At 37.3% G+C, this 27,997-nt stretch overlaps 1 protein-coding gene across 1 annotated transcript; it reads right to left on the bottom strand.

Annotated features, from left to right (window-relative positions):
* Window positions 1–28: 28 nt before the first annotated feature.
* LOC148853904 (phosphoglucan phosphatase LSF1, chloroplastic) lies at window positions 29–27,587 on the bottom strand. Its single transcript, XM_088985433.1, has 11 exons — window positions 27,060–27,587; window positions 26,625–26,731; window positions 23,874–24,333; window positions 21,666–21,737; window positions 20,419–20,540; window positions 18,787–19,002; window positions 16,037–16,142; window positions 15,699–15,811; window positions 11,886–12,030; window positions 3,689–3,854; window positions 29–247 (listed from the first exon to the last, which is right to left on the bottom strand). The coding sequence occupies exons 1-10, from the start codon at window positions 27,384–27,386 to the stop codon at window positions 3,735–3,737; spliced, it is 1,788 nt and encodes a 595-aa protein (XP_088841559.1). The 5' UTR covers window positions 27,387–27,587; the 3' UTR covers window positions 29–247; window positions 3,689–3,734.
* Between the last annotated feature and the right edge of the window lie 410 nt (window positions 27,588–27,997).

Genomic DNA, 27,997 nt, shown 5'->3' with positions numbered 1-27,997 from the left:
ATTCCGGTATAAGAATACAAAACAAGAATACCAGAAGCCTCAATTTGCAAATACTCTATTCAGCACAACTCTTAGCCATTTCACCAATCTTTTGTACATTGTCACTTGTAATAAATACCATATACAAACTTTGGAAAGAAAAAGGCAAAACAATGGGTTTGGATTTGATCAGGTTTCCTAGGCCCCTTGCCACTGGCCCAACTTATTTTAAATGGACTGATGTTTGTCAACGTTGGTCCGACCTAACCTGCATAAAATCAGGTTGATTCATTAGTGTGTAAGCTTAGCCTGGTGAATTCAAACAACTCCCGTAATATTTACAAAAGTAACATATATGTAGAGCTATAAAGTGGGCTATGCCAGCCTTTGTCCTGAGGCCCAGCACAACATGCGACATGTCAGGTTTGGAATACCCCTCCCAACAATTATAAAATGACTAGTTTTTAAGGTGTTTTGATCAATTTGAATCAATTCCAACTCCGATAAATACTATTACCCTCCATCATTCTCATACTGTCATACTCTTATACATTCATTTACTCCCATTACTCTTATACACTCTCATACCCTCTTAATCTCCTGCTCTCTAGTCCTTAATTCTCAGCTCTATTCAAGTTTCAACAAGAAGAATGCTAGACCAAGTATCTCAAGTTAGCAATTTGGGAGGCTTAGAAATTTCATCAGTTGAAATCAAGTTGGGATTCCAGACCAATGGACCAAGTAAGTTGCAATTAATTTTCATTTTTTAGGGTTTTAAAACTACAATTTTTAAAAAATGATTGGCTCCTCTCAAATCAATTTCCCAACATGTTTGGCTTTGAGAATGTACAATCACAATAGGACAACAGCAATATGGGTGCTAGTGATTCTATGATTGATGTTGCTGGAACCACCCCTAGTACTACTACAAGGGAAAGAAAAAGTTTGCCTAGCCCAGTCTGGGAAATATTTATTATCAAAATTGTTGAGGGGAAAGAAAAAAAAAAAAACTATTTGCAATAAATGTAAGAGTGATTTTAGTTATAGCAATAAAGGTGGTAATAGCCATTTGGTTACACATATGACCACTCATCTAAAAAATAATGATAGTCAAAAATAATCACAAATTGGTCATGTTTTTTTTTAGTAATTTTCAATATTTCTAAGAAAAAATGAGGCAAAAATTAGATAAGCATATTATACATGCTGAACAATTGTTTTTATTCGCTAAAGACCCTAAGGTTAGAAAGACTTTTACAACAATTAGTAAATCCCCAATTTAAAAAAGTTTCTAGAAATACAATTATAGAAAATGCTTTAAAATTTTTTTATTCATATAAACAAAATTTAATTTATACTTTGTCAAATTCTAAAATTGCATTTACATTTGATATTTGAACTTCTAAATATAAGTTGTTATAGGGCATTTTATTGATAAACATTTACTTTGGGCCCAGTTGTTGTTGCAAGTATATTAAATAATTTACATACATACGAAATTAAAAATAAAGTTTTTCCTATTAGTTTTGATAATGCCAATAATATTGATTCAACAATAAATATTTTAAGATATCAATTAAGCCATGCTTAAATGGTAAATTATTTCATTTTAGATGTGCATGTCACATCTTGTGTTCAAAATGCTTTAAATATTATTTCTCGTTATATTTCTAAAATTAGATTAAAAGTTTTGGTACAAAAAGAAAGAACTTAAATATTTATGTCAAAAATATGGTCTAAAATATAGAAATTGTGTATTAAATGTTCAACATAGGTGGAATTCCCAAATATTCTATGTTAAAGAATTGTGTTTCATACAAAGATATTCTTATTAATTTTTATAATGAGAAAATGCCCTATAATTTTATAACCGATGACAATTAGGAAATTGTTGCTTGTATAAAAGTTTTTTTTTCAAATTTTTTAAATGAACTTTGGGTGTTTATTATCTAACTTCTTGCATTTTAGTTAATCATTTATTTACAATTAGTGAACATTTTTCAAAATATAGAAATAATTTAAATTTTCAAAATATTATTGATATAATAAAAGTTAAATTTAAAAAATATTGGAAAAATATTTATCCTCTATATTGCTTAGCTACAATATTAGATCCTATGATTATAAAAGATGGTTTAAATGTTTTGCTTCAATCTTATTGTGAAAATATGAGAACTGAATTTGGAACAAAATTAGATAAGACTAATAATTTATTATTTGAAATATACAGTTTACATGAATCTTAATAATTATGACACAGGAGAATTTATACAGGTATAGCCTCCACTATTGAAACATCTAGTTCTAATAGTGGAAGAGAAAAAAAAAATTGGTCATTGATAAATAAAAGGAAAAAATCAATTGTCACTTCATCATCAAGTTCATTTATTAAACTTAATTGAGAAGGTATATAAAACGATGAAAGCTTTGAGATGTGTATATGCTTGAGGGCATGGCACTTCACCTGATGTTTCACTAGAAGAAAATGATATAGATCAAGGTCAAAGAGATGTAGGTGAAAATTGAAGAAAACAATGAAGTTATTTTGTATACTCAATAATTGTATAGCATTTTTAAAATTATTGTAAATTTTGTTTTTTCAATTTTATTTAAAATTTGTTACTTATTTGTTATTTTTTCAATGCCACCATAAATTTTTATTTTCAATTTTATTATATTATTTTTATAATTTATTCCAATTCTAATATTCCATTGTATTTTTTCAATTTACTTTTTTTTTAACTTTGTAATCATTAAATTCAAATGAAATATAAATTTTAAAAGTCTTTTCAATTCATTGTCTATTTTGTATTTTGTTAAGTATTTTTTGTCAAATTTCTACTTTTTTCCCAAAGTTTGTATCATCTTTAGACTTAGTAAAAATGAAAAAACAAAAAAAAAAAAAAAGACTCGACGTAGTTGAGCAAGGGCCCGCCTGAGCTCGTGCCATAGGCCATGCTAGGCCTGACCTTTTAGGGGTTCTGGGCTAGGCAAGCATAACCCACTTAGGTCCACATGACAACACAACACGACTCACTAAGGCACGTGGGGCCTGCAAACACGACACAACCCACTTTACACCTTTATATGTATGTTAAAGTTCTGGTTAGATATGTAATATTTTAGGCTTCTATTAGTATATTTATGTCTTTTTCCCCGGAAAATTAGGAAAATTGAAAAAGTATGTGATACCTATTCTCCAATATTTATTGATTGTAATATGTTTACTTATATAAACTATTAAAGTATGCATTTATTATATGTTTATACCATAGTTTTCAAAACTGGACCAGAAAAATTCTGTTTTACCCTAGAACCGTTATTTCGCCAAAAACCGTTGATTTGGTCAGCAAACCATTGACCCGGGCATTCGAACCATCTAACGGTTTTGGCCTTCTTTATTTTTTTGTCAGAACAGGCCGTCATTCAGTTTGAACGGTTGGACCGTTCGACCTGAGAACCAGACCCCTGACCAGTTCATTGTCTGGTTCGGTTTTAAAAACCTTGGTACCGTTTTTATGATTTTTTTCAAACTTAAATTTAGTGTTTTACAACAAAAAAAATTGTATTTATGGGATTTATAGAAGCTTCCCTGATAAAGTTAGTGTTATACAACAAAAATTGTTTTAAAAACCTTGGTATCGTTTTTATGATTTTTCCACCCTATTCATTCATACCCATCACGATATGTATCCATTTACAAACTTACCGATATGATACACGATACTGATATTTTGAACATTGATCAAGTGCAGCTATTTTGGAGCTAGTGTGACAGGACAGATGGAGAATGCAACACATCGAGCTGCCTTTGCCAACATGAATCGTTCAATTTCAGTCAATGGCCTCTCAATCACCTTCACAATCATGGTATCCTACAGCATTAAGAGCAGATAACGAAATAAATCAATATATGCAGAAATATAATTCAAAATTACTTGTACTATTTTTATAGTTAGCATCTATTCTATAGACTTCATCAAGGTTGCACATTCACAGACTTAGATTTCAAGGACGGCAATCTGGTGCCAGTGAAGACAAACTTAAAAGATTAAATCAAGGGACCATGCAAGATGATGGTAAAACACCCTATGAACGTTTTCTTTACCTTCCATTTGGCACCTTTGCTCAAGGTGCCTACAGTACGGGGCTTAAAGGGCAGACATAAGAAATTAGGGGTTTTTATAGTTCAGTCCACCCCTAGGGTGGAGCTAGGATTTCTAGGGGTGGACTGAATCCTGCCCGTGGATTGATGCCAAATTCACGGGCAGGATGCGGTTTCGGGGGAGGGGGGCTACTAGTAGACTAGGAGGGGGCTGCAATTTCAGATTTCTGAGGTGGATTACGGTCCACTTATCACTAGAAATTATTAAAATGCCTAGAAGAAAATATGAAGCGTAAAACTTGGAACTATTGGAGATTAAACTAGAAAGTGCAAATCCAGTAAAATAGGGGTCCTACAAAGGAAATGAATAATGCTTCTTTAGCAGAAAAGTGATATCATCCAATCCCCTTAAAACAAAACATTTAATTGCCCCCCCCTCCGGTCCAATGGATCTTAGCTGTTGCGGATCTGGGAACAGTGTTGGAAATTTTTATGATTTAAAATAACTAAGTGACAAGAGCAGAAAATTCAAAGAACTTTCATTCAAACCAGAAAATCAACTGCAATAGAATGTAGAATGCTGGTACTTTGTTCTAGTAACTTGCTACAGAATAAGCATAGTTTATTTTTCCAAAGAAGCTTTTCGGAAGTTGATGATTGTGTTCTGACAAGGGCAATTCAGTGGCTGAAAACATAAAACCTTTTTGATACCTATTCCTTTAATGATCTTTGGAGGAGTTGGTTAGTAGTGGTTAATACTTCTACCAGGATGAACAGATATTTGGTAGAATGGCTGCCACCTGGGGAGGATTTTATTAAGCTGAACTTTGATGGGAGTAGCCAAGGTAACCCTGGAGAAAGGAACTCAAGGCTTTTCTCTGAAAGAGAAAAAAGCGTTGAAAATTTGATAGAGCTGATTCACATAAGGGTGGTACGGTGGCTGAAATCCTCAGACTTATTCACAGATTTTACAGTGAATGATCTGCTGGGAAAATGGAGAGATTGCTAGCTGTGCCTAGGTCAAAATGGGGCTAAGTCTGTCTTGGACCCCTCCCCCCACTGGTTTTATAAAGTTTAACTTTGATGGTAATTGTTATAATTCAGGTCTGCCTTAGAGTTCGGCCTGACTGAGTTCAGTCATGTAGAAGAAGAAAATGTGATAAAGAGAGAGAGAGAGAGAGAGAGAGAGAGAGAGAGAGAGAGAGAGAGAGAGAAAGAGAGAGAAGAGAGAATTTTGGTTTGAACTGACAGAGTCAACTTGACTTCTCCCAGTCGGCCAGTAAGTATTTATATTATTATTAAAACATGACTGAAAAGACCTATGTGCCCTTACTTAAGTTAAGAGCACATGTTCCAACACAACATTACAAATCATCAACATCAATCAAGGTATAAAGACAGAAATACCCCTACGCTAACACTCCCCCTCAAGTTGGTGAGTATATATCATATACTCCTAGCTTGTTACATATGTAGTCCACTCTTCCCGGACTCAAGCCTTTTGTAAATAAGTCAGCCCACTGATTTCCTGTATTAACATGTGTAGTGTCTAGCTCTCCATTCAGCACATTCTCCCTCACAAAGTGATAGTCAACCTCAATGTGCTTGGTTCTTTCATGAAACACTGAATTAGAGGAGATATGAACTGCAGCCTGGTTATCACAATAGAGCTTCACTGGAGTGTTAATGTTGTACCCTACTTCCTATAGAAGGTTCCTTAGCCACACTAATTCACTAGCGGTGTGCGCCATAGCCCTATATTCTGCTTCTGCACTGCTTCTTGCCACAACCGTCTGCTTCTTACTTTTTCATGTCACTAGGTTACCTCCCAGAAACGTGCAATATGCTGTAGTAGACCGCCTATTAGACATAGAACCGGCCCAATCAGCATCAAAATACCCTTCTATTTCAAGTTTTCCCCCACTCTTGTATATCAGACCGCGACCCGGAGCCCCTTTTAGATACTTCACAATTCTCAGAACCGCATTCCAATGAGGAATCAGAGGTTTTTGCATAAACTAGCTTACCACACTAACTGCAAACGAGATGTCTGGTCTGGTAATGGTTAGGTAGTTCAGTTTGCCCACAAGTCGTCAGTATCTGTCAGGGTCTTCAAACACTTCACCCATATCACTGCTTAGCTTAATATTTGTGTCCATGGGTGTTTCAGCTGGTTTGGCACCCAACAAGCCTGTTTCTTCCAGCAAATCAAGCACATACTTCCTCTGGCACAGGTTAATCCCATACTTGGATCTCGCTACCTCTATCCCCAAGAAGTATTTCAGTTTACCCAGATCCTTTGTCTGAAAATGATCCTGCAGATAAGTCTTCAGCCTGTCAATACCAATGTTATCATTCCCAGTAATAACAATATCATCTACATACACCACCAACAGTATTTTTCCTCCCGGAGAGTCATGACTAAATACATAATGGTTAGCTTTGCATTGTTTCATACCAAACTTCTTTACCCCCACTGAACCTACCAAACTATGCTCGAGGAGACTGTTTAAGCCCATATATAGCCTTCCTTAGTCTGCACAACTTACCATCCTCCCCTTGAGCAACAAACCCTGGAGGTTGCTCCATGTAGATCTCCTCGAGTAAGTCACCATGCAAAACGGCATTCTTGATATCAAGCTGATATAGTGGCCACTCATACATGGCTGCAAGAGAGATCACAACACGAATTGACCCTATCTTAGCAACCGATGAGAAGGTCTATATGTAGTCAATGCCATAGGTTTGGGAGTACCCTTTTGCAACTAATCGCGCTTTCAGGCGTTCAACACTACCATCAGGCAAATACTTAACCGTATAAACCCATTTACAACCAATAGCTTGCTTCCCAGGAGGAAGAACAGTGAGGTCCCAAGTATGATTATGATGAAGGGCTGAGAGTTCTTCTTCCATGGCATGGCACCACCGTGGAGAGGCAAGGGCTTCCTAGACATCTTTAGGAACAATAACTGATGATAACAAGGTAACAAACTAGCGATGAGAAGCGGAAAGGTGAGTAAGAGAAACATAATTAGAAATGGGATGAAGGGTGCAAGAATGTTTACCTTTCCGCAAAGCAATGGGTAGATCAATCTCAGATGCTAAGTGCAAGTCTGGTGTCGGATCCGTCGACGGAGATGTAGCCGGAGTAGTAGTTGGTGCACGTGGGCGATGTGTATACACATGACGGATAGGTGGGCATTCAACAGGTGGTGGCACCGGAGGCAAGGATTTGGTCACGACTAGAACAAAGGGAGGAGGATCGACAACGGGAAGTGGAAGAGGAGGTGATGAGGAAGAAGCATCACCAAACCCCAAAAAGAACGGAGTAGACTCAAAGAAACTGACATCAACACACATAAAGGACCATCGAGAACCAGGATGGTAACACCTATGCCCTTTTTGGGTCCGAGAATAGCCAAGAAAGATGCACTTGAGAGAACGGGCATCAAACTTGTAGTTCCCGGGACCCAGATTATGGACAAAACAGACACACCCAAAAACTCTTGGCATAAGAGAGAACATAGACAAAGTGGGAAACAAGACCTGAAACAGAGAATGACCATCAAGGATGAACGTGGGCATCCAATTAATCAGAAAACAAGAGGTAAGCACTGCATCACTCCAAAAAGGTTTGGGAACATGCATGTAATGCATTAGGGATCTTGCTGTTTCAAGGAGATGGCGATTCTTTCTCTCAGCCACCCCGTTTTGTTGCGGGGTGTAGGTACACGAGGTCTGATGTATAATGCCGTGTTGGTCCAGGTATTCCTGAAACGATGAGGATAAATATTCGCGGCCATTATCAGAACGAAAAACTTTGATATGGGTACCAAATTGGTTACGAATCTCAACATAAAATTTTTGAAAAATGGTAAACAATTCACTTCTTTCTTTCATTAAATAGAGCCACGTCATCCTTGAAAAATCATCCACAAAAATGACAAAATATCTGTATCCATTATACGACATCACTTTATAAGGACCCCAAACATCTGAATGAACTAAAGAAAAATGACTCGACACATGGTTATCAACCCTAAAACTAAAGGGAACACGATGGTGTTTCCCAAACTGACACGACTCACAATCGAAAATAGAAAGCTGACTCAAGGACGGAACCAAGAACTTCAAGACTTTTAGCGATGGATGACCAAATCGGTAGTGCCACTGGAGAGGAGAAAGAGATGACTGGAGAGCTGTTGAAGTTCTACCACCACCACCGTCAAGATAATATAGTCCACCTGCTTCATGTCCTCCACCAATCTTCATCCCCGTCTTGAGATCCTGAAAGACACACATAGAAGGATAAAAAGTAATGGAACAGTTAAGTGATTTGGTCAGCTTACTAACAGACATAAGGTTAAAAGGCAATTTAGGAACATACAGAACTGATGAGAGGGATACAGGATCTAGGTCAACATTACCAACACCACAAATTGAGGATGTGGAACCATTAGCAAGGGTGACGGATTGTGATGTTGAGCAATGAGATAAGGAGGAAAACACACCTGGAGTTCCAGTTATGTGATCAGAGGCTCCAGAGTAAATGATCCAAGGATTGGGTGTAGATGCCAAACAAGCCATACCTGAGTGAGCAAAAGTCGTCGTGTTCTGCTGTGATTGGATAAACCTCTCATCTTCATCACAGGGAACACTCACCATCTCCTTCATGGGACCATCTGTGGATGTAGGAGGCAACTGGTCAGATGAATGATTCTCCTGTCTAAAGCTAGAACTTGAGTCACTGGTCGCAGCATAATTGGCCCAGGTTGAGGGAGGACCATGTAGATAATAACAATAGTTGATGGTATGTCCATCCATACCACAATGAGTGCACTTCCTCGGGCCAGAGCTACGTCCTCTACCACGGGCTCCCCCTGAATCTCTACTCCCAGTACGACCACCACCACGATTATGAGTAGACCCACCATTGCCACTTCGTCCATATGCAGAACCACTACCACCACCACGGCCAGACTGAGCTCCCCGAGCTCCACCTCTACCACCACAGCCTCTCGATGCAGCAAAGGCAGATCTATCTAAGATATGAGAGTTCTCAGTAGATCCGATAGAAATCCTTCGAAGTCGAGCAAATACATCTTCTAGGGACGGAAGAGCTGATCCCCCTAATATCTGAGCACGTACTAGTTCATATTCAGACTTTAGTCCCACCAAAAATCTAGTCACATCAAGCTGCTCTCTCTGTTGTTGCTGAATCTTGACATCAAAAGTGAGAGGATGAAAGGCATTCAACTCATTACGTACGTTCCTCATGTTGGCATAGTACTCCTCAAGACTCTGATTGCTCTGTTGCAGATTAAAGTACTCTTGATAAAGCTGATAAACTCTGGTTGTATTGTCTTGCCCCAAATACAATTTCTTCGCATGCTCCCACGCATCTTTGGCAGTATCAAGGAACATGAAGTTCACACTAATCCTGGGTTCCATACTGTTCCACAACCATGTGATGATCTGAGCATCCTCTTGCTCCCAGTCTTCATACTCGTGAGAGTTAGATGAGGGTTTTTCCTCTCTGATGTGTTTTACCTTCTTCTTTGCCTTCAGAAAGACTTCAACGGATTTAGCCCAAAGCACATAATTCTCTCCATTTAACTTAATGGAGGTCATCTAACCATTTAGGTAGTCTGTAGGCACCATCACACTAGGTTTATAATCATTATTGTCTCCCATTATGTTATCACCAATTCTGCACACTTGTTGAATTCTATTATCACTGAGATTTGCACACTACACACCACTAGGTCACACCTGTCACACTGATTGCAGCACTAATTGTTGCTGGAATGTGTGCTCTTTACACCACAAACCCTACTCCTACAACTACCTGAAATCTCACCACTATATGATCATATCTCTTCCTTCAAAAAGCACAAAGAAACCAGCATAAACCCTAGCCCTTCCTATTTAATCCGAAACCCTAGCATATGGTCTGAAACACACTTCCTATTTAATCCATAACAGATATCATGCACTGAAATCTCTTACCTTATCGCTGAAATAACACCCATACGAGCAGGAGAGCAGTCCACACACAACAGCCGCTTCACACACAACAGCCATTGCCCACACAGTTCGGTTCTCTATTCTTCCTCTACTAGGAGAGGGCGATCTCAGAAATCACAGCAACCGACCACATATGACCTGACTGGAAGCATAGAGACCCCCAAGGGAAGAGGGCGATCACTCCTTTTCAGCCCTTTCCCTTATCTCCAATCGAACACAGAAAAAAAGAGGAAAACCCTAGATAGGGTGCACAGAGAATGAACCCTAGGCAAGCAGAAATCTAGGCAGATTTAACCTAGCTCTGATACCATGTTATAATTCAGGTCTGCCTTAGAGTTCGGCCTGACTGAGTTCAGTTATGTAGAAGAAGAAAAGGTGATAAAGAAAGAGAGAGAGAGAGAGAGAGAGAGAGAGAGAGAGAGAGAGAGAAGAGAGAATTCTGGTTCGAACTGACAGAGTCAACTTGACTTCTCCCAATTGGCCAGTAAGTATTTATATTATTATTAAAACATGACTGAAAAGACCTATGTGCCCTTACTTAAGTTAAGAGCACATGTTCCAACACAACATTACAAATCATCAACATCAATCAAGGTATAAAGACAGAAATACCCCTATGCTAACAGTAGAATAGAGGGAATCCTGGGCATTCAGGTGTTGGGGGTGTATTTAGGGACTAGAATGAGACTTTCAGTCTTGTTCTCAGGACCAATTGGAGTAGGTAACTCTCTCAGGGCTGAGATCTTTGTGGTCTTGGAAAGTGCCTAAGGGCAAAGGATATGAACATTAGAAGGCTTGTAATTGAAGGGGACTCAGAGGTGGTGGTAGGGTGGCTGAAAGAAGACAATGTTGGGTTATGGAACTACAACAATGAAAGGAGGAAATTCATATGGTTGGTTAAGGACATGGAAATAAAGTTCAGTTGGGTGAAGAGATCTGCTAACTCATTTGCTTGATGGGTTAGCCAAGCAAGGGGTGATAAGGGAATCTATATTTTGGGCTCAGTTGTAATTCTGGTTTTTCTATTTTTGGGGGCTCTAGCCTCTGTTAGGGAAGTTAAGAGAGTTTATCTCCCCCTCTTTGAAATTATTTATTTTGTTTGATTAATGAAAGTTTTGTCATTGATCAAAAAACAAAAAGGTAACCCTGGACCTTTGGGCATAGGATGAGTTCTAAGAAATAACGACAATGGTATCATCTCTTTATATTCAGGTCCGTGAGTCTGAGAGACTACAATGGCTGAACTGCTTGCTGCTATACGAGGAATCCAGCTTGCAAACCAGCTAGGGATAGAGGGGCTCAGATCTGCTACCCATGAGCCGTTCCCACATCTCTACCCACGAGACATTAGAGCTGCTCATTGGGAATATCTCCCTTGTCATTCATGGGGAGATATTCCCAATACACAGTGGTGGTGCTCTGTGGATAGGGATGTGGAAACAACTAGTGGGTAGCAGATCCCAAGTGGGGATAGAGCATTTGCTTATTGAAGGGGACTCGCAGGTGGTTGTAGGGTGGTTTCTGAATCCGGATTCTGTGGTCTGGGGCTATAGAGATCTCCTTAAAAAAAGTCAAATGGCTAACTCCTGTTCATTTTGAAATTGTAATTCTGTGATCAATCTTAAAGGAAAGGTCGCATCTCATGCCTTTCCTTGGGTTGCCTATAACTATTATCTGTTGGATTAATAAAACTTTTTACTCATTTATCAAAAAAAAAAAGTTTAGAAACTCAAATAAGAGAGTAAAATAAGAATAGCTGCCAAAACAGGCTTACCTTTGTCTGGTGTTGAAAAGAAGGCCTTACACTGGCAATATCTCCCACCATAATTATATTGTTGATATTTCCCCGTTCATCAGTTTCTGTTGGTGAAGAGGTTGAGTGCCTCCAATTCCCACTGACAATGAACTTATAGCGGTACCTGAAAGCAATTTATATTACAAATTTATAGAAATAAAATTAATGATGGTCACACAAAAGTACAGTTACAATTTAAGTACTTGCACGTTGTTCTAGTCCAGATTCCAGAGTACACAAAGTAAGTTACAGTTTAAGTACTTCATATTGTTCTGGAGAGTAAGCTGTCATCAAATGTTTTGCTACATGATGATCACACAAAAGCTTGGAATTTTCAGAATTAATGACCAAAGAATTAAAGTGGTATAATGGTATTTTTAATGGTTCTTAAGACTGTAATGAAATATCTTTGAAGAACTCTACCAATGAGACAACCCCAACAGGTATATCAACTCCAGTAAGAAAAGACAACATAGACTCAAGTCCAATGAGAAAGACTTGTCTCTTTCTTTTTCTTCCATTTTTCTTTACTTTTATGCATAACAGCAAAGTTGCATCAAGGATGAAAGACTATACAACACAAAAAAAACAGGGTAGAAAGCAAAAGCACTTCAAATGAGCTTTAGAATGGTATCAAGTTAATACCATACAATCACTTGCTCCCCATCCCATTTCTAGCCAAAGAGTCAGCTAAATCATTAAATTCCTTTGAGATCCATTTTACAAGCATCATTGTTACCAAAAACGCATCTCCCTAATGCAGTGAGGCATCCTCAATGGAAATTTACAACTTCACCTCAGACTAATAACAGCATAGCTTGAATGACCCTCTACTAAAATGTGTCCAAACCCTTTTACTTTGACGATAAAGCCCACTGGCCCAGGACTAATGATGCATCAACCTCTCCCACTGGACCAAAAGAAGCCAGAATAAAATAACCATCAGTCCCTTCCCCTCTTCCAGATTCAAACTACTTAAGTACTGAATGAACTATTGCCAAAATTCTTTATTTTCTTCAGTAAACCATTGATGTTCCTACCTTAGCACACAGTGATGCAGAAGCCGGAGAATCAACATTGAACATTTTATGTATTTTAGACAATGGGGTATTTTGAATTTTGATAATTTTGCATGATGGGAGGGAGGGGGGTTGCAGCCTAAGAGTTTGATTTGTCTAATCATAGTTTAGTTACGTTTCATTTAATGATTCATATTTGAGTCAATGGTTATGGTAAATGATTCTCATAAACCATAAGAGTGATTTTAGGTGCCTGTTGTCTGATTCTGTGCTTTCTTTTTCTTCTTTTTCTCTATCTTCTCTTTAATACTGCAAGCAGCCATTACAGCCATTAACATCCCAGTCTTCATTAAAAATTCACTCATCTCTCAAGGACTAAAGTTAATCGAGGCAAATTTTTCAAGTTTACATCATCATATCATCTAAGTCTTTCCTCAAGTTTTTATCAAAACCCAAAGTTTTTCTTCTTTAGCAAGCTTCATCCTTTTTGTGCCAAACCACTTCAGAATGCCCTTATATTTATTCTCCCCCCATAAGTTCGAATCACCATTCATTCTACCGTATTTCATCCCAAAATTCCACCTAAAACCCTAGCTTTGAAAATTATGTCAATTTCTCATAAAGGGAGTTCTTCATCCTTTTATGTAAAGCCTATGACACATAATGAAAAACTACTATGCACGCTAGCATGCTACATTGAGCAGCTCCAGTAAAGCTCCAGCTACAAAAGCCAAAACACAATCAAGAACAAAATGAAAAACTATAATGCACTAACGCCCAAAGGTTTAGTGCCTTCAAATTAAATTGCTTCATATTTACGATAGATGTCTTGTTTGTTTTTTTTTTGGTATTGATTACTCGCCTTTTACCCCCATAGAGGCCATAATCCAATTCCCGTGGCATAGTACCGCAATTCTTTATCTAGCACGATTATACTTTTTCGCAAAGGTGGATTTGGAGTTGTTAGTAGCGGGGCTCGAAACCACATCAGGTCTGGGGCTTTCCCAGTTACATGCCAACCAAGCCACCACTCTGTTGGCAATGGATGCCTTGTATTAAGGACAAGGAAACAGCATTAGCAAAGGGGGGCTCTATCAAAGTGTATGCAAGTGAGCAAAGTAAACAAGATGGAGAGGAGCAGAACCTCCCTTGTACAAGATACTCAGCATGGTTCACATTGAAGGTGTTGGGAACCTAGGGAATGTCAGTGAAATTTGCATGTACAATGTCCATACAGGAGTATAATTGGAATACCAAAAAAAAGAAAAACCTTAACTCAATGAAATATAAATACTTGCATTCTTGATAGGGTTGTAATAGTTGATTGAGAAATAGTGAAATTTTCACAAGGATCCTCCATGGACATAATAAGCTCAATATGCTGAACCTTGTAAATCTTGTCTATTCATCATGACAAGTTTTGTTAAAAAATTCATTCCAACACTTGGTTTTTGAATTTTCTATATTTTCACCATCCCACAAAGAATTTGCAATTCTCAACAATTTGACCAGAACTTTTCCAAATCCAATGAATCCCTACTTTTAGTCCTACAACCAACTCTAAACCTTCCTCACACCATTGTCACTCTCCTAGTCTCATTTTTGGGCCATTTCCATCCAACATTAGTATCAGAGCAAGTGCTCTTTCATTAGTTTGATACCGGTCTATTGGTGTTAGAGCATGCAGTCCTACATTATTTAGGTAAAAGAACAGATGAGATTCATGTTCCCTGCAGCTCCACTTTCTCCAGTCACTAGCAACTTTAGCCCAAGGAACCAAGCAAAATGCTAAAAAGCACCAATTTTGTCTCCCTTTCTAATTTAAATGTTGTAAAGTAAACATTAAATAAAACCCTAAATGGCTGTAGCTTACATGTGTACTTGGCAACATATCAGACCGATACTGATATACTTCCAATTGCTAAAAACAGCTGCCTGGTAGCTAGGTTGTTTCAAAAGATTAGACAATTCAATCTCGCTGTTTCAAAGAGCTAGGCAATTGGCAGTGTAGGTATGACTGCTCTAGTCTTCCTTTATTCATATGTAGCTTAACCCACCATGTACTTCTCATCTGAAATCTGCTTAATTTCAATCTCCTAAACCTAAACCCTCCTACCCTGCCCTCATCCTTCAAAGGACCTCATATTTCATGCTGTTCAAAACTTTATTCTGTCTATGAAATATCAACAACCCACTTGAGTAATAAGAACTTAGAATTGTCTCAAGTTTAAAATGTCTGAAGAATCAAGCACAAGCAAATGGATACCTCTCTTGCCATCTGTCTTAAGTAACTAACATAATGAAAATACAAGCAAAATATGAGATTCTCCCTGGTAGGGATGGAAGTTGGGTACCCAATTTCAAGAATTTACACTGCATCAGGGGCCTGGTCCCATTCAAATTTTAACTAATGCTCAACCCAAGCCTGCAGAAGTTGCACCCTACTCCCTTGGTGATAAGATGCCATCAATAATATATGGAAATAGAAATGCAGCATGCGAACAAGGAAATAGAAATGTGCAGAAAAATTCAATGCATAGTAATATAAAGTCGATCTTTAGTCAAATCAAATGACTGGTAAAATCAAATGCAATGCATAGTAATATAAAGTCAATCTTTAGTCAAATCAAATGACTGGTAAAATCCTAGGTGCATGAATATAAATTTATAGGATATTTGTGAGCCAGGTAGAGTAGGGCATGTCAAATAGGAAACTTACTTTTGGACTTTTCAGAGGAAGAAAAAAGAGGTAATAGAACTCGGTGAAACTTACCTCCCATGTGTAAGTCTGACTTCAACCTCATATTTTGAGCCACCTTTATGGACAGCCTTAATTGGTTCTTTCCAATTTCCTGTGAAATCTCCAACCAAGTATACATCCTCTCCCTATAATAAACAGAAGAATGAAATAAGTGATATAGAACAATAGTAGCATTCACAGTCCTGTAATCCTGCAAAAGTGTTAAATCATTTGCAATGATAATAGGGTGAATCTTACGAATTTTATCATGTCTCAAAGTTTAGCCTTCTTCATTTTATTTTATCTTCTTTTTTTTATTTTGAGGTGGGTGTGATTTTAACTTTGAAATGAACAAAGAAGTTCATACTAACCTCTTGTCCATTCCACACAAATGTCACAGCATGAGTTGCAGGTCCATCATGCCTCCCTTTTTCCACCATAGCTATAAGATCCCATGTTGCCCAGGCAATTGCTGGTCTGCATTCAGATGCCCAACATAATGCTTTTATAAACTAATACATAGAGGTAAGAATTTCTGCTTGCAGTAAATCAGACAAATAGAAAAATAAAAGTTCTGTTTACAGTGTATTTATTCAAAAGATAAACTTGGATCAAGAAAATTGCTGTCCTAATACCAGAACAATACAACCAAATCCTCTTTGGTAGTATAGATATTGAATAGCTTTTTTTTTAGGTCAAGATGGGCAATATTTATGATACTACCGGTGACTTTTCATGATGCCAACATGTTTCTATGGATAATTACAATGTAGAATCTTTGGTGATGCAATTAATCATTAAAACTCTGATTGTGCAGTTATTCATAATTAGAAAAACAATTCCAAACATCACACCACCCAACAGTTTAAGGTGAAAGACATTATTTGTTGCTCTTTCCAAATTTTATTTTTACCTAAATGAGACCAAATAACTGGTAAAAGTATTAATATAAATTATAAAGAAGGGGGAGAAACCGTCAAAAGCACGTAGAAAGAAGTGTCTGTAACTATGTACAGATCATCAACATTCAGAACCTATACAAAAGAAGTAAAAAAATGACAGACATCTATTGATCCACAAAATGGTTATCTGCTTCCCACAAAAAGCTTTGAACTACCGGCATGTCTCCTCAATGTCCATTCCACCTTGCCAATGGTTGCCTCCACAGGATCAGATTTAGCCTAAAAAGTTCCAAGGTTCCACTCATTCCAAACTGCCCAACTGATGGAAAAAGGAAGTCAATTCCATAGATATCTCCCTTTAGCTAAGAGAATACCCATTCTCCAGGGGGATAACAGATCAGCTATAGCACGAGGGGGATCCCATTGGATTTGAAAGAATTTAACAAAGTGGCACCACACCTGATAAGTAAATGAACAATGGATTAGCAGGTGATGGACAGACTCTGAAGCTTGTCCAAACAAACAGCAGGTACCATCTAAAACCATACCATGTCTTGCTAAGGCATTCACAGTCTGAATCCTCTTCCTACCAGCTAGACACACAAAGAAAGAAATCTTGGATGTAACATGGGCTTTCCAGATCCAAGACCAAGCAATCTTGACACATGGCCCCCGCAGAGCATTATAACAAAATTTAGTAGAAAAAAATAGCCATTTTTCCACCTTCCAATCATTCAGGTTCCTCTGGAATCTGAGCCCACACCGGATGACCATTAGCCACCTCCATAAACTCCTTCACCGCCCCATCCTTACTAGAATCAATGCAAAAAGGGATGGAAAGATCTCAAAAAGTGGCTGGTCCGAACACCATTATCCACCTCCAATAAATGAGACCAGAATATTGCAGCCATATCTAAAGAAAACCATGTCAATAATAATATAGAGTTGTCCAAATCAAGGAGTATGGATACAAGACCACATAAATTGTGTTAGAAAGCACTCAACCCCTTAAATTGAAGATGCAATAGGAAGACCAAGCACAAAATCTTAAAATCTTACATGGTAATACACACAAAGATTGGCCTGAGAAAGAGGAAATAGTAACTCATAACTACCTTGTAGCCACTGATGTAGAAATAGAAGCTCTGCTTTTTCATTACTCCAAGGCCTCGTATTAATATTTTATCTTGGCTTTGAGAAAGTCAAGGCAAAGGGAGATTCACCAAGTGTTTATTGGATGGATGTGAAATGGTTTTGATGGCCTGTTACCTTGATTGTTCAATGCATCATATGAAGGAGGTGAGAGACTTGGATTCCAGAGTGAATCTATAGTTTAGATGGATCCATGACCATCAATTCATTTGCAAATAGTCTTGCTACGGGAAAGCCTAGCAATGATGAGTTTGTTTTAATTTGAGTGCTGATATCTCCATAAAGCTTCTGCTAGTTTCTATGTATTTCAGACTTGTAGACCTGCTCTTTTGGGGCTTCATCCCAGCTGTGGTTGTATGGTTATATGTATTTATCTCTGTTCTGGTATTTCCCACTAAGTTTCCTGTTTGCAGATGTTGTAATCATGTTCATACTCACTCTTGATCATTAGTTAATTGTGTTGCTACTAATGTTACATGGACACGAACACTCCAACATGCATCCAAAAGGCTGAATTGGCAAGGTGAGAAAACATGGACATGTGGAAACATCTATTGAAAAGCATACACTACTAAAATAGTTAATATTGCAGTTCATCTTTCAAAAGCATAAAATGCAAGTTGCACATCATCCATGCCTTATCCCAACCATATGGGGTAAGCTATAAGATGTAAGTTGCACAACTTCCTAAAACAGAAGTATATGCAGTTAACAAGAATCAGATCAAAGTTCTAGCAGAATATAACGAAATATTCTACATATACACAATAAGCTAAATATGCATCAGTTAACATCAAAAGAAAAGATTTCAGTTCCAAGATAGATACACTCTGAGAACCTTCAGTCATCATGTACATGTAATATCGACTTGAGTGACATTATTTTTCAAACAATATTTTATACACTTCATTTAATTGAAAAAAGGCCATGCAGTCCCAAATTCTCAGTGAGTTTAAATTGGGAGCATCAGCATCATCCTGGGTCTTTCTGGGCTTTGTTTGAGTAAGTCCCTATACCATTGGCAGTAACCATTATATGTGGTATCGCATAAAGTTTGCAAGTCCAACCTGTCTGGCCTGCATGCACACAATCCAGTGACAAAATTGTAAGCAGCATGAAGCGAGGTATCTGTCATCCAATGCAAGTATGCAATTACACAAGCTGGGGATCTATCAAACCCAGTGGTACAGGTCACAAAAACTCGAAGGTTCTTTTTCAACAACCGTAACAATAGACCAACGCAGAATGGAAGCTTCTTCCTCAAGTCAAATGAATCTACCTCCCTGCAAAGAAATAAATAGTACCACTTAATATGATACAATGAAAAGTACATTCTGAAAATTATTGAGGTCATTATCTGCAAGTTTTCAAAACATACAAATAATATTTGACTATGACACTATGGCAGTAGCCAGTAAGTTCAACAATTGAATGTTTTAAAAATAATATGAGACCGATAGAAACAGGTAGGGAGTCCTACAACTTTCAGATCTAGCAGTAAGCTTTGTAGGGTGAAGAAAGCTGATTTGGGTAATTAATGATGAAGAATAGAGATGGAGAAGCAAGAAGACAGCTTGCTGCCCACCAAAGAATGAGTAAAAGATTAGAAAGAAGGAAAAGAACCATTGCTATTAGGATTAATGACAAGTAGACAGATCACTTAGAAGAAGAAATAACTAAGAAAGGAAAAGGAGAGAAACAAAAAATAGCCAACAAGAACCAAGAATTTAATAAACCAAACTTCACTTATCAAACCAACTTTCCTTTTTTCAAATATAATGATTCTGTTTATGGACTCGACATAAGAACTCAGATCTCCCCTTAGAAACTCTAATTTAGCCTTCAGGCTCACCTCAAAGTGAGGGTCAAGGAGAACACCTCAAGGTTCAATCTTCAAGCACACCCTTGAAAGTATCAAGTTCATTCAACACTCCTTGAGGTGCCCTTTATGTGTATATGGGTATATGTATATTTATGGATATAAGTCCTCATATATATGTTTTTACATATTTAAAGCCATTTTTAGGCATTATTTTAACATTTAGAGCTTCTTAATAGTTATTAAATGATTTGTAAGAATGTGATGGCTTCTTCTAAAGCTCCTAATATTCTCAACTCCTTTTATATGGTTGTTTGTTCATTTATATGCTTTTGTTGTATAAAAAAATATATCCTCTTATGGAGATATTTCTATACTTCATATTAGTTTGATATCTTTCTTAAAAACTGGAAACCTATGACACTTAAGCCCCATGTCTTGAGGCTTACACCTCATGAATCTAAAGGTCCAAACACCTTGCCTTAACCCTCCATCATGTTTCTAAAAATTGCAACAATTAATAATTAAATAGAACTAAATGCTAAAGAAAATAAAGGAATGTCAAAAAAATGCAAGCAGTGGACATGCATTTCAATAGAATAGAAAATACATGTTTTTGGTCATTAAAACAGTCTTAGCAATTCAACACCTGTAATCACATAAATGAAATGGCAGACCTTTAAGTTGGAAATATATCTGGTGAAAAATAGACCCAATAATCTCCATTTCCCATCTAGAAGGGACCAGAAAGATGGTGATAAGAAATGCAGGACTTAATAATAATTCTACTTTCTATTAAGTATTTAACTCCCAAAAAAGAGGATGCCAAAATTCACCTGCTAAATATAATCAATAAGTATATGAAATAAATATCAATTACCTTATTGGATAGTTGATCATAAGGATATTAAGTCGATAGCATGCATCATTGATTAATTTGGAATTGATTCCCCAATTTGTAGATTCAATTTCACTCTGGAAGTTAAGGATAGCAGTAACTCCCTGGTGCAACATGCCCTAACTGTTATTAATGAAAACATTGAACAAAAAATCATGAACCACACATGAAATGAACATTCCACTGTATCAATAGGAAATAGAAACAAAGGAAAAGAATATAATAATGAAGTATGTAGGACGGATAGATAATAGCAGAATCAAGATGCAAATTTGGTTTCATACTGCACAAAGAAACTAAATTTACTAGAATAAAAAATACATGCTTTAGAACTATGACTTAAAGGATGAAAATATACAAATTCAGAACGTAAAATCCACAACTATTCAATGATGATGTCTTCTTCATCAGAACCTACACGTGTACTAGAAAAGGTATGATATGGGTTAACACCCTTTCCACGCATATAATATTTTCTTCAAGATTTGTGTTGGAATTTTCTGTCACTGCAGCAGCCTTCTATTTTTGGTCCACTGTCAAGTCTGAGAGCCACTATCATGTCCTTTCCAATCACATGGACCGTTTACCACCTCAGTCAGAATACTGAAAATTCTTATTAAACCTTTCTTTTCTTTTTCGGAATTTCTTACTAAGTGTCAGAATTTTCTGTCTTACATCATCCTCTAAGTCTATATCTCTTGGTTGAACTGAAATGCCTGAATGAACAAAGTCTTTGTCTTTCTCTACAAATGATGAAACTGTACCTTTGATCAGCCAACCTTTCTTTATCATTATTTGCATTAAGTTTGTCCAAACCTTGTTATTGTCCTTATTTATATGACAGCAATGAGGGAGGATCAATTGAATCTGAGATTCTTTAAGGATCCTGATTATGGATAAGAAGATATTTCAGCAACAATTCTCAAGTATATATGAATTATTTAGGATAGATGGTTTCCTAAGGTATTTTATCCCATCCCCTCTTTAGTGATGCATCTTTTAAGTCTTTAGGATAGAGAGAATTTAACCATAAGGCTAATAGGCTTTCTAAATCTGGGATTGATGAGGCCCTTTCGTATAGTAACACTGTAACAGCTCTATGTTTTTTTTCTTTGAAGAAGAAGAAGAAGAATTCACAAGTTTGGATCTCAACAGCATGGATTTCTAACATTATAGACCAAAGTGCAAGACAACTGAACTGAAACAACAACAAGGGCAGCAGCATATACCACAACTTTAGACAGAGTTTCCGCATCTGCTTCTCTTTGTATGCATGATCCAACATATATTTGCTCTGTTATCTGTATCAAAACCATCAGCAACAGAAAAATGAATAGTAGAATGAGATCTGCTAAACTAAGCGTGAAGGGCATAACTGTCAGTCTAATGGATCAAATAGGACCCAATATTGGTTAGATTACATTTTCATTCTTTAACAGAAGATATGGCATAAAGCATAGTGGAATGGAGGAACAGGAGTTATGTTGTTCACCCACTTAGGTTGGATGTTGCATAAATACAAATACAAGCATCAGAATCCAACACAATGAACGCATACCACGGAATCTAACAAGAAATTTGAAAAAAAAAATCTTATAGGACGCAGTTCAGGAAATTTTCACTAATGAACAATGAACACATTTGCACATTTTTTTCGTAGGAAAATGGGCTACACAACAGAGGGGTAGCCCTCCCCCAAATCCCTAGACCCTCCCAACCTGGGCAAAGGCCTGACTCATTCCTAGGTCTCCGCTACAACCAATGTTTTAAAACACGGAAGCATGACACGAGGCATTCCACTACCTAGAGGCGTGAGGCATAGTGCAGAATGCAAGAGGCGCAAGTCTCCCAAACACAAGGAGGCGTAAGCCTCCTTAAGAGAGGGGGGGTTAGGAGGAGGATGAAGAGGAAGGGGGGATCTCATTTTTTCTTTATTTTTAATAAAAGTATTTTATATTAAGAAGAATAAAGATGCATAACATTAGTCTGAAGGGGCAAGGGGCAAACCACTTTCTTTCCCCTTATCTTTTCTTCCCTTTCCTTTCCTTTCTTTTCTCTTTTTGTTCTTCTCTTTCTTTTTCTTTCCCTTCCCTTTCTTTTCCTTTCCTTTCCTTTCCTTTCATTTTTTTTTCTTTTTTCTTTTTTTTCTGTCTTTTTATATCAGATGTGCATGAGGCGTACGCCTCTAGCACACCTCATGAAAAAAACGCAAGAGGTGTATGCCTCAGAGGTGTCAGCGCCTCTGGCATATGCCTCAAGGCATTTTGGGAGCACCTCGCCTGGAGGCGTGCCTCCAGGCGTATGCCTCCCACACCTTTTAAAACACTGGCTACAACCAGCCAAAGACTTTACTAGCAGGCTAGCTAGCGCCTTATGAACACATGTACACATAGACATGTATATTATTCTTATCAGGAAACATTTATACCAAAAGATGGAATGAATAATTTATATTCCCATTCATTTCAAACAAGCAAGAAACAGAAATGAATACATACTCCAGAAGTGTCCAACAGGAATCCATGGTTTTTCGAAAACTGAAATATGCCCAACATGGACATGTCTTCACCTACAAAAGTCTGCAAAACACTGGGTATAGCAATGCCAGGGAAGTGATCTAGGGAAGCATTAATCATGCAAGCATGGAAAAAAGGAAAGAAACCATGCGAAAAAGAAATTTAGTTCCTTCAGATTCTTGCATCATTAGCAATTTTGTAATTTTTGGGTTATCTGCCTTTTGGTAAATTTAAGTTTTTCAGAAGTTATTTCCTTAGTTTATGGGTTTCATATCAATAGGGCTAATAAGGATCAAACTAGTTTAAAAAGTCTAGAGAGCATGAAAAAAAGCCTGAAAACTTGAAGTTGCAATTACATCACTTCCTTTAGTTTATCTTGTAGGGTCAAAACTTCTCTAGTTTGCATGATTTTGGTATCATTGTATAAGCTATTAAGTTATCTATGCAACAACACCAAGGTCTTGTAAATCCAACATGTTCCAATAATATAGGCCATTTACAGGTAGGATCTAAGTATATGATGAGATTCGAATCTTTCTTGCATTGATAAACATTGGATTAAATTAAAATGCCCATTAAGAGAGCATATTTTGAAAACATGAAAATGTTTTCTGGGAAAAAAAATTATTCCATGAACTAAGGGTGGGGATTGGAATAACACCATCACAAGAAATCAAAACGTGAATCACAACATTGGTTCACTTGAAAAGAGCATCGTTCTATAAAATCTCAATGAACTATGAAAAAATGAGTCACAACATTGTATAAAGACTTGTATGCTTTTTTAAACCTTACCCAAAAAACAATAAGTACATAACCAATAATTGAAAAATAGCTAAATATTAGCACTTTAATCATATTGAACAATTGATAAACTCCTTTTTCTCCACTGTAGTGCATAAAATATATAGATCATCGCACCTTACTGTACCGCATACCAAGGGAGTGGTTATAGTATAGCTCGCCTTTAGAACGATCAAGTGCTTTAATATATTCTTCCAAGGGGAAACTTCCATGAGCCCACTCAACATCTCCAGACTCTTCTTCTGAGAAAATACAAACTAATTGGCTTATGGGTGCAGGAAAAACATTGTTCTTCATATGCAAATCAGAACGACCGTTTTGATCATTTAGAAGCTTCCACCCTTGTGATGTTAGGAACTTTGTGGAAAACATAACAAACCCAGAATTTCCACATCCCTCGGATGATGGATGCAAATTTGATGCCAATATATTCCTGTTCCAAGTAGCCACAGGAACCCGACCTCTGTTGAAAATATTCTCAAGATCATTGATGAAATGTAATTGTTGAATTGGGAAAGGAGAAAAGGGTCTCTCTAGGACCAGGCTAAGGGATCCTGTTTTCTCCTTGAGCATCTTCCTGAAGAAGCATTGAAGACAAGTAACCAGCTGAGCTTAGACAAATGAAACAAAAAGAAAAATAAAGCAACTGAAGAATTATTTTAGATGTAGTTATGAACTATTTTAAAGACAAAATGGTCTGTCTAGGTGCATGATTAAGAATCAACTGCTGGAAAAATGCATAAAGTATAAACATGCATAAAGATATAAAGTAGTTTCATGATCTTCTACACTCTGATTTTGGAACCAAACAATGTGGTTCATACAAATGCAATGTATATCCTAGGCTTTCTAGCATGTAGATTCCAACTGGAAATCTTGGATAAACGCAATGTCAGCCAAACTGATGGTTCTATTTATCCAGAAAATCACTAAACCTCTAAGTTATTGATTGAAAAATCCAGGAAAAGTCCTTTTTGGTCAGTCATTTAATCAAGATGATTTTGGTCATAACCAAATGGTCCAAACCAAGAGATTTGGCCATTGAATGATAGTCCTAGACCAGTTTGTCAACCAAATACACAATAGAGGCCATTTGAAATATCATGCCACACTTCAGTATTTGGTCATGCTTCACCAAGCATTATTCTACTGAAGACCATCAAGCAAATAGAATGCTCCAAGACATGTAACTCGTTAAAAACGTGCCTAAGGCATGATACAACTCAATATGAATAGGTCCATATAAGTAGTTAAATGTTAACTAACCATCCATATCAGTAGTTAAATGTTAACTAACCAGGCTCCTTGTATTTTATAAGCAGAAAGCAGTTCAAATTTCACTCATTGTTGTTTTATTGCAAAATTCCAACAAGCATATGTCTTGAACTTGCATCAACTCTTTGTACCCAGAAGAAAAAAGAAGCAGAAGCATATATGAGAGAAATTAAAATGTAGAAGCCTAGTTGCTATATAAAATAAAGTGCCTGCATGTAGCCAGATTAAAATGAAATTCCCGAGTGGAAATTAGACACTAGACTTCTCCATCAGATCAGACACTTTCTATACTTTTGGTTTACCATCAGATTCTGTAGAACACTTCACATGAATTAGTTCTTTTTTTTTCTATTTGCAGTACTGATTGTTATCTACAAAAGCAAGTACATATTCCTACTGTCATGATGTAATTTAACAGGTAGACACATATGGAAATACGTCAGTGATTTAAAAACTATTTTAGTTTCTCAAGCTTCTCTTAGACTTGATTAAATTTTATTCAGGTTGATAGGTAACAAGTTGCCTCGTGAGGTGGTTAATGAAATATAATTAAAAGTGGCATATCTCTAGATGTCAGAGTTCCCTTCATGTGGTCATATTAGTAAAAACAAAATGTTCAAAAATCTGGCATGCTTTTCTAGGTTCAAAACCAATTTGTGGCAGAGTAATTTAATGAACTAATGGCCTTGAGTGCAACTAGTAACTAAGGATCAGGGTATTGGAAAGGAAAATACTTGGGGACAACAATCTGATCTATAACCTATTGGAAGAAAGTCCCATAGAAATGACTGCCTTTATCCTAATGGTATTCACAGTTTAATGGATGTCATGTGAAGGTGCAAGAAGGTTTTGTTAGTTAGAGGATCTCAAGCAATTTATAGCCTCTATGATGGAGTTCTTTCAAATAGGTGGAATGTTATGATCCATTTCAGAGGCAGGCATAAATGAAGAGTATGTTAAATATTTAGAATTTTGAGTATGTAATAATGTATTATAGAAGAGAAGGAAGAAAAGATGCAAATCTTAAACACATTTTACCTCCCCTGAAATTGCATACCCATAACCATCAGCACACTGAAGACAGTTTCTATCAATAAAAGAAAAGAATGTTGTTTAGATATAATTTTCATAATTAGTTAGCACTTGACAGATGTGCACAACCAGCTTTACTTGGTTAAACATGATTCATGACCAGTGATCCGTTAACCATACAACAATGTCATCACACCGTAACATAAAGTTCATGGTTAAACATCACTTGGACACGAAGAAAGAAAATTTGCTATTCGTAACACGCTATGACATGAATAGATACAAATAAAAGGTGAATTCCATTATTTGTTCCTTGAAATTGCATACTTATAATTATCAGCACAATGAATATGGTTTCTAGCAATAAAAAGAAAATAAAAAGATGTTTAGATGAGGTTTCCATTATTTGTTAGTACTTGGCAGATGTGTATCACCAGCTTTAACTACAGAACATGGCCGGTGATATTTTAACAATACGACAATATTATTACGACTGCAATTTAAAGTTCATGGTTAGACGTCACTAAAACACGAAGAAAAGGTAAGTTCCATAATCCATACTGTGTGTCGCCGAAGTCTTTCATCTCAATAAGCTTGCCATCTGATACATTACTTGCTCTTTTCAAAGTGTCACCGACCATGATTATTCTTGATTTCTCTGCATTGCCCTGCAAAATAGGTCTATATATTTTAAGTGACCAAGAAATTAAATGGCAAAATACTCCTCAGCATAAACCTGACTGCAATCCGAGAAAAGAATAATGAATTCCACAAAATCAAATTAAATGTTCCAGAATAACAATTGAAGAACTAATCGTGCAAATTTGGAAAGATGCATCCGAGTTTCGATATAACAAGATCTTCAACCAAATCAACTAAGTTCCTCCGTGCAGAAAAAAAATCCAAGAACACTCCCAAACGGAAACAAGCTGTTGCCATTAACAATGAAATTATAGGTAATAATCAAGGAATTTGGATGAAGTATAATGAACGGACCCCCTTCTTGAGAGCATGAACAAAGATCTTGCCGTCGACGGAAAGCGCGAACCTGATTCCTAGTGGCTTCTCAAGTGTTACCATATACTCATTGAGATTCATCTTAAAGGGACCATTGGACAAAGCGGAAACCCTAGTAGTTGTCGTCCGACTGAAATGAAGCTTCCGTCTAACAGTGAACTTAAAACCTCCGTTAGTTGAACACAATTCCCTGCCCCATAGAGAAGAAGAGAACGCAGGTTTAGAAAGCTTCTCGGGTGAAGCGAAGTTGCAGAAAGACAAGCTTTCATGGAAAGCTCCGCAACTAGAGAGCTGCAGAGTAGACATGGAGAGACAATTCGACAGGAGATCGTCAGGGATTCTTCAAGAAATCTAGTCTACAAAGGTGGTGTGCTGTAGTTTGAGCTTTTGCATTTTGGAGGTTGATGTGAAAATGGTCGCTGGCCTGGTAGTGGGAGCGGGCGGGGAGCGTTGGCGTTGGCGTTGGCGTTGCTTCGGGGATGAGGAAGGGAAGCCACGTCTATTTCCACGTCACTTAAGTGGGCCCGTTAACGCGAAAATCGAGTCGTTATCTAGCATTTCCCCGTAGGATGGCCGCAGCTTGCATTCCACGTATACTGATGTATGACACGTAGGACAGGCTATTAGGACAAGTTGTGAACATGAAGATTCTAAATTTCTGATTGGTTGGGTAAAGGTGGACCCTACTCACCCGTCTTTTCACTTGTACCGGACCTAGCGGATTTGTCTGCATCCAGGAGATATTGGAGCTTTTGTTTGTATCTACGCGATATTTGATTCTGGCTTTGTGTTTTACGCGCCCAACACTAGAAAGGGGTTTCGTCTCCGGCACTCGGCACTAAGCAACCGACGCCAAACATCAACTTCTTTCGGTGGAGTAGCGCTGGGTTAATACCGCGAATCACGGCCCTTGATAG

The sequence above is a fragment of the Nelumbo lutea genome, chromosome 4 (assembly GCF_056320005.1).
Source record: "Nelumbo lutea isolate HS-2025 chromosome 4, American lotus-T2T, whole genome shotgun sequence".
NCBI lineage: Eukaryota > Viridiplantae > Streptophyta > Magnoliopsida > Proteales > Nelumbonaceae > Nelumbo > Nelumbo lutea.
This window is presented reverse-complemented; position numbering and strand designations above follow the sequence as displayed.

Bases quoted from the DNA above. Each gene is read 5' to 3' on its own strand.
- LOC148853904 (XM_088985433.1), bottom strand. From the start codon at position 27,386: ATGTCTACTCTGCAGCTCTCTAGTTGCGGAGCTTTCCATGAAAGCTTG. The intron at 21,738-23,873 runs GTGCGATGATCT...GTTTTGATACAG, and splicing joins TTGGTATGCGGTACAGTAAG to ATAACAGAGCAAATATATGT. The intron at 19,003-20,418 runs GTAATTGATATT...ATTTCTTTGCAG, and splicing joins ATGATCAACTATCCAATAAG to GGAGGTAGATTCATTTGACT.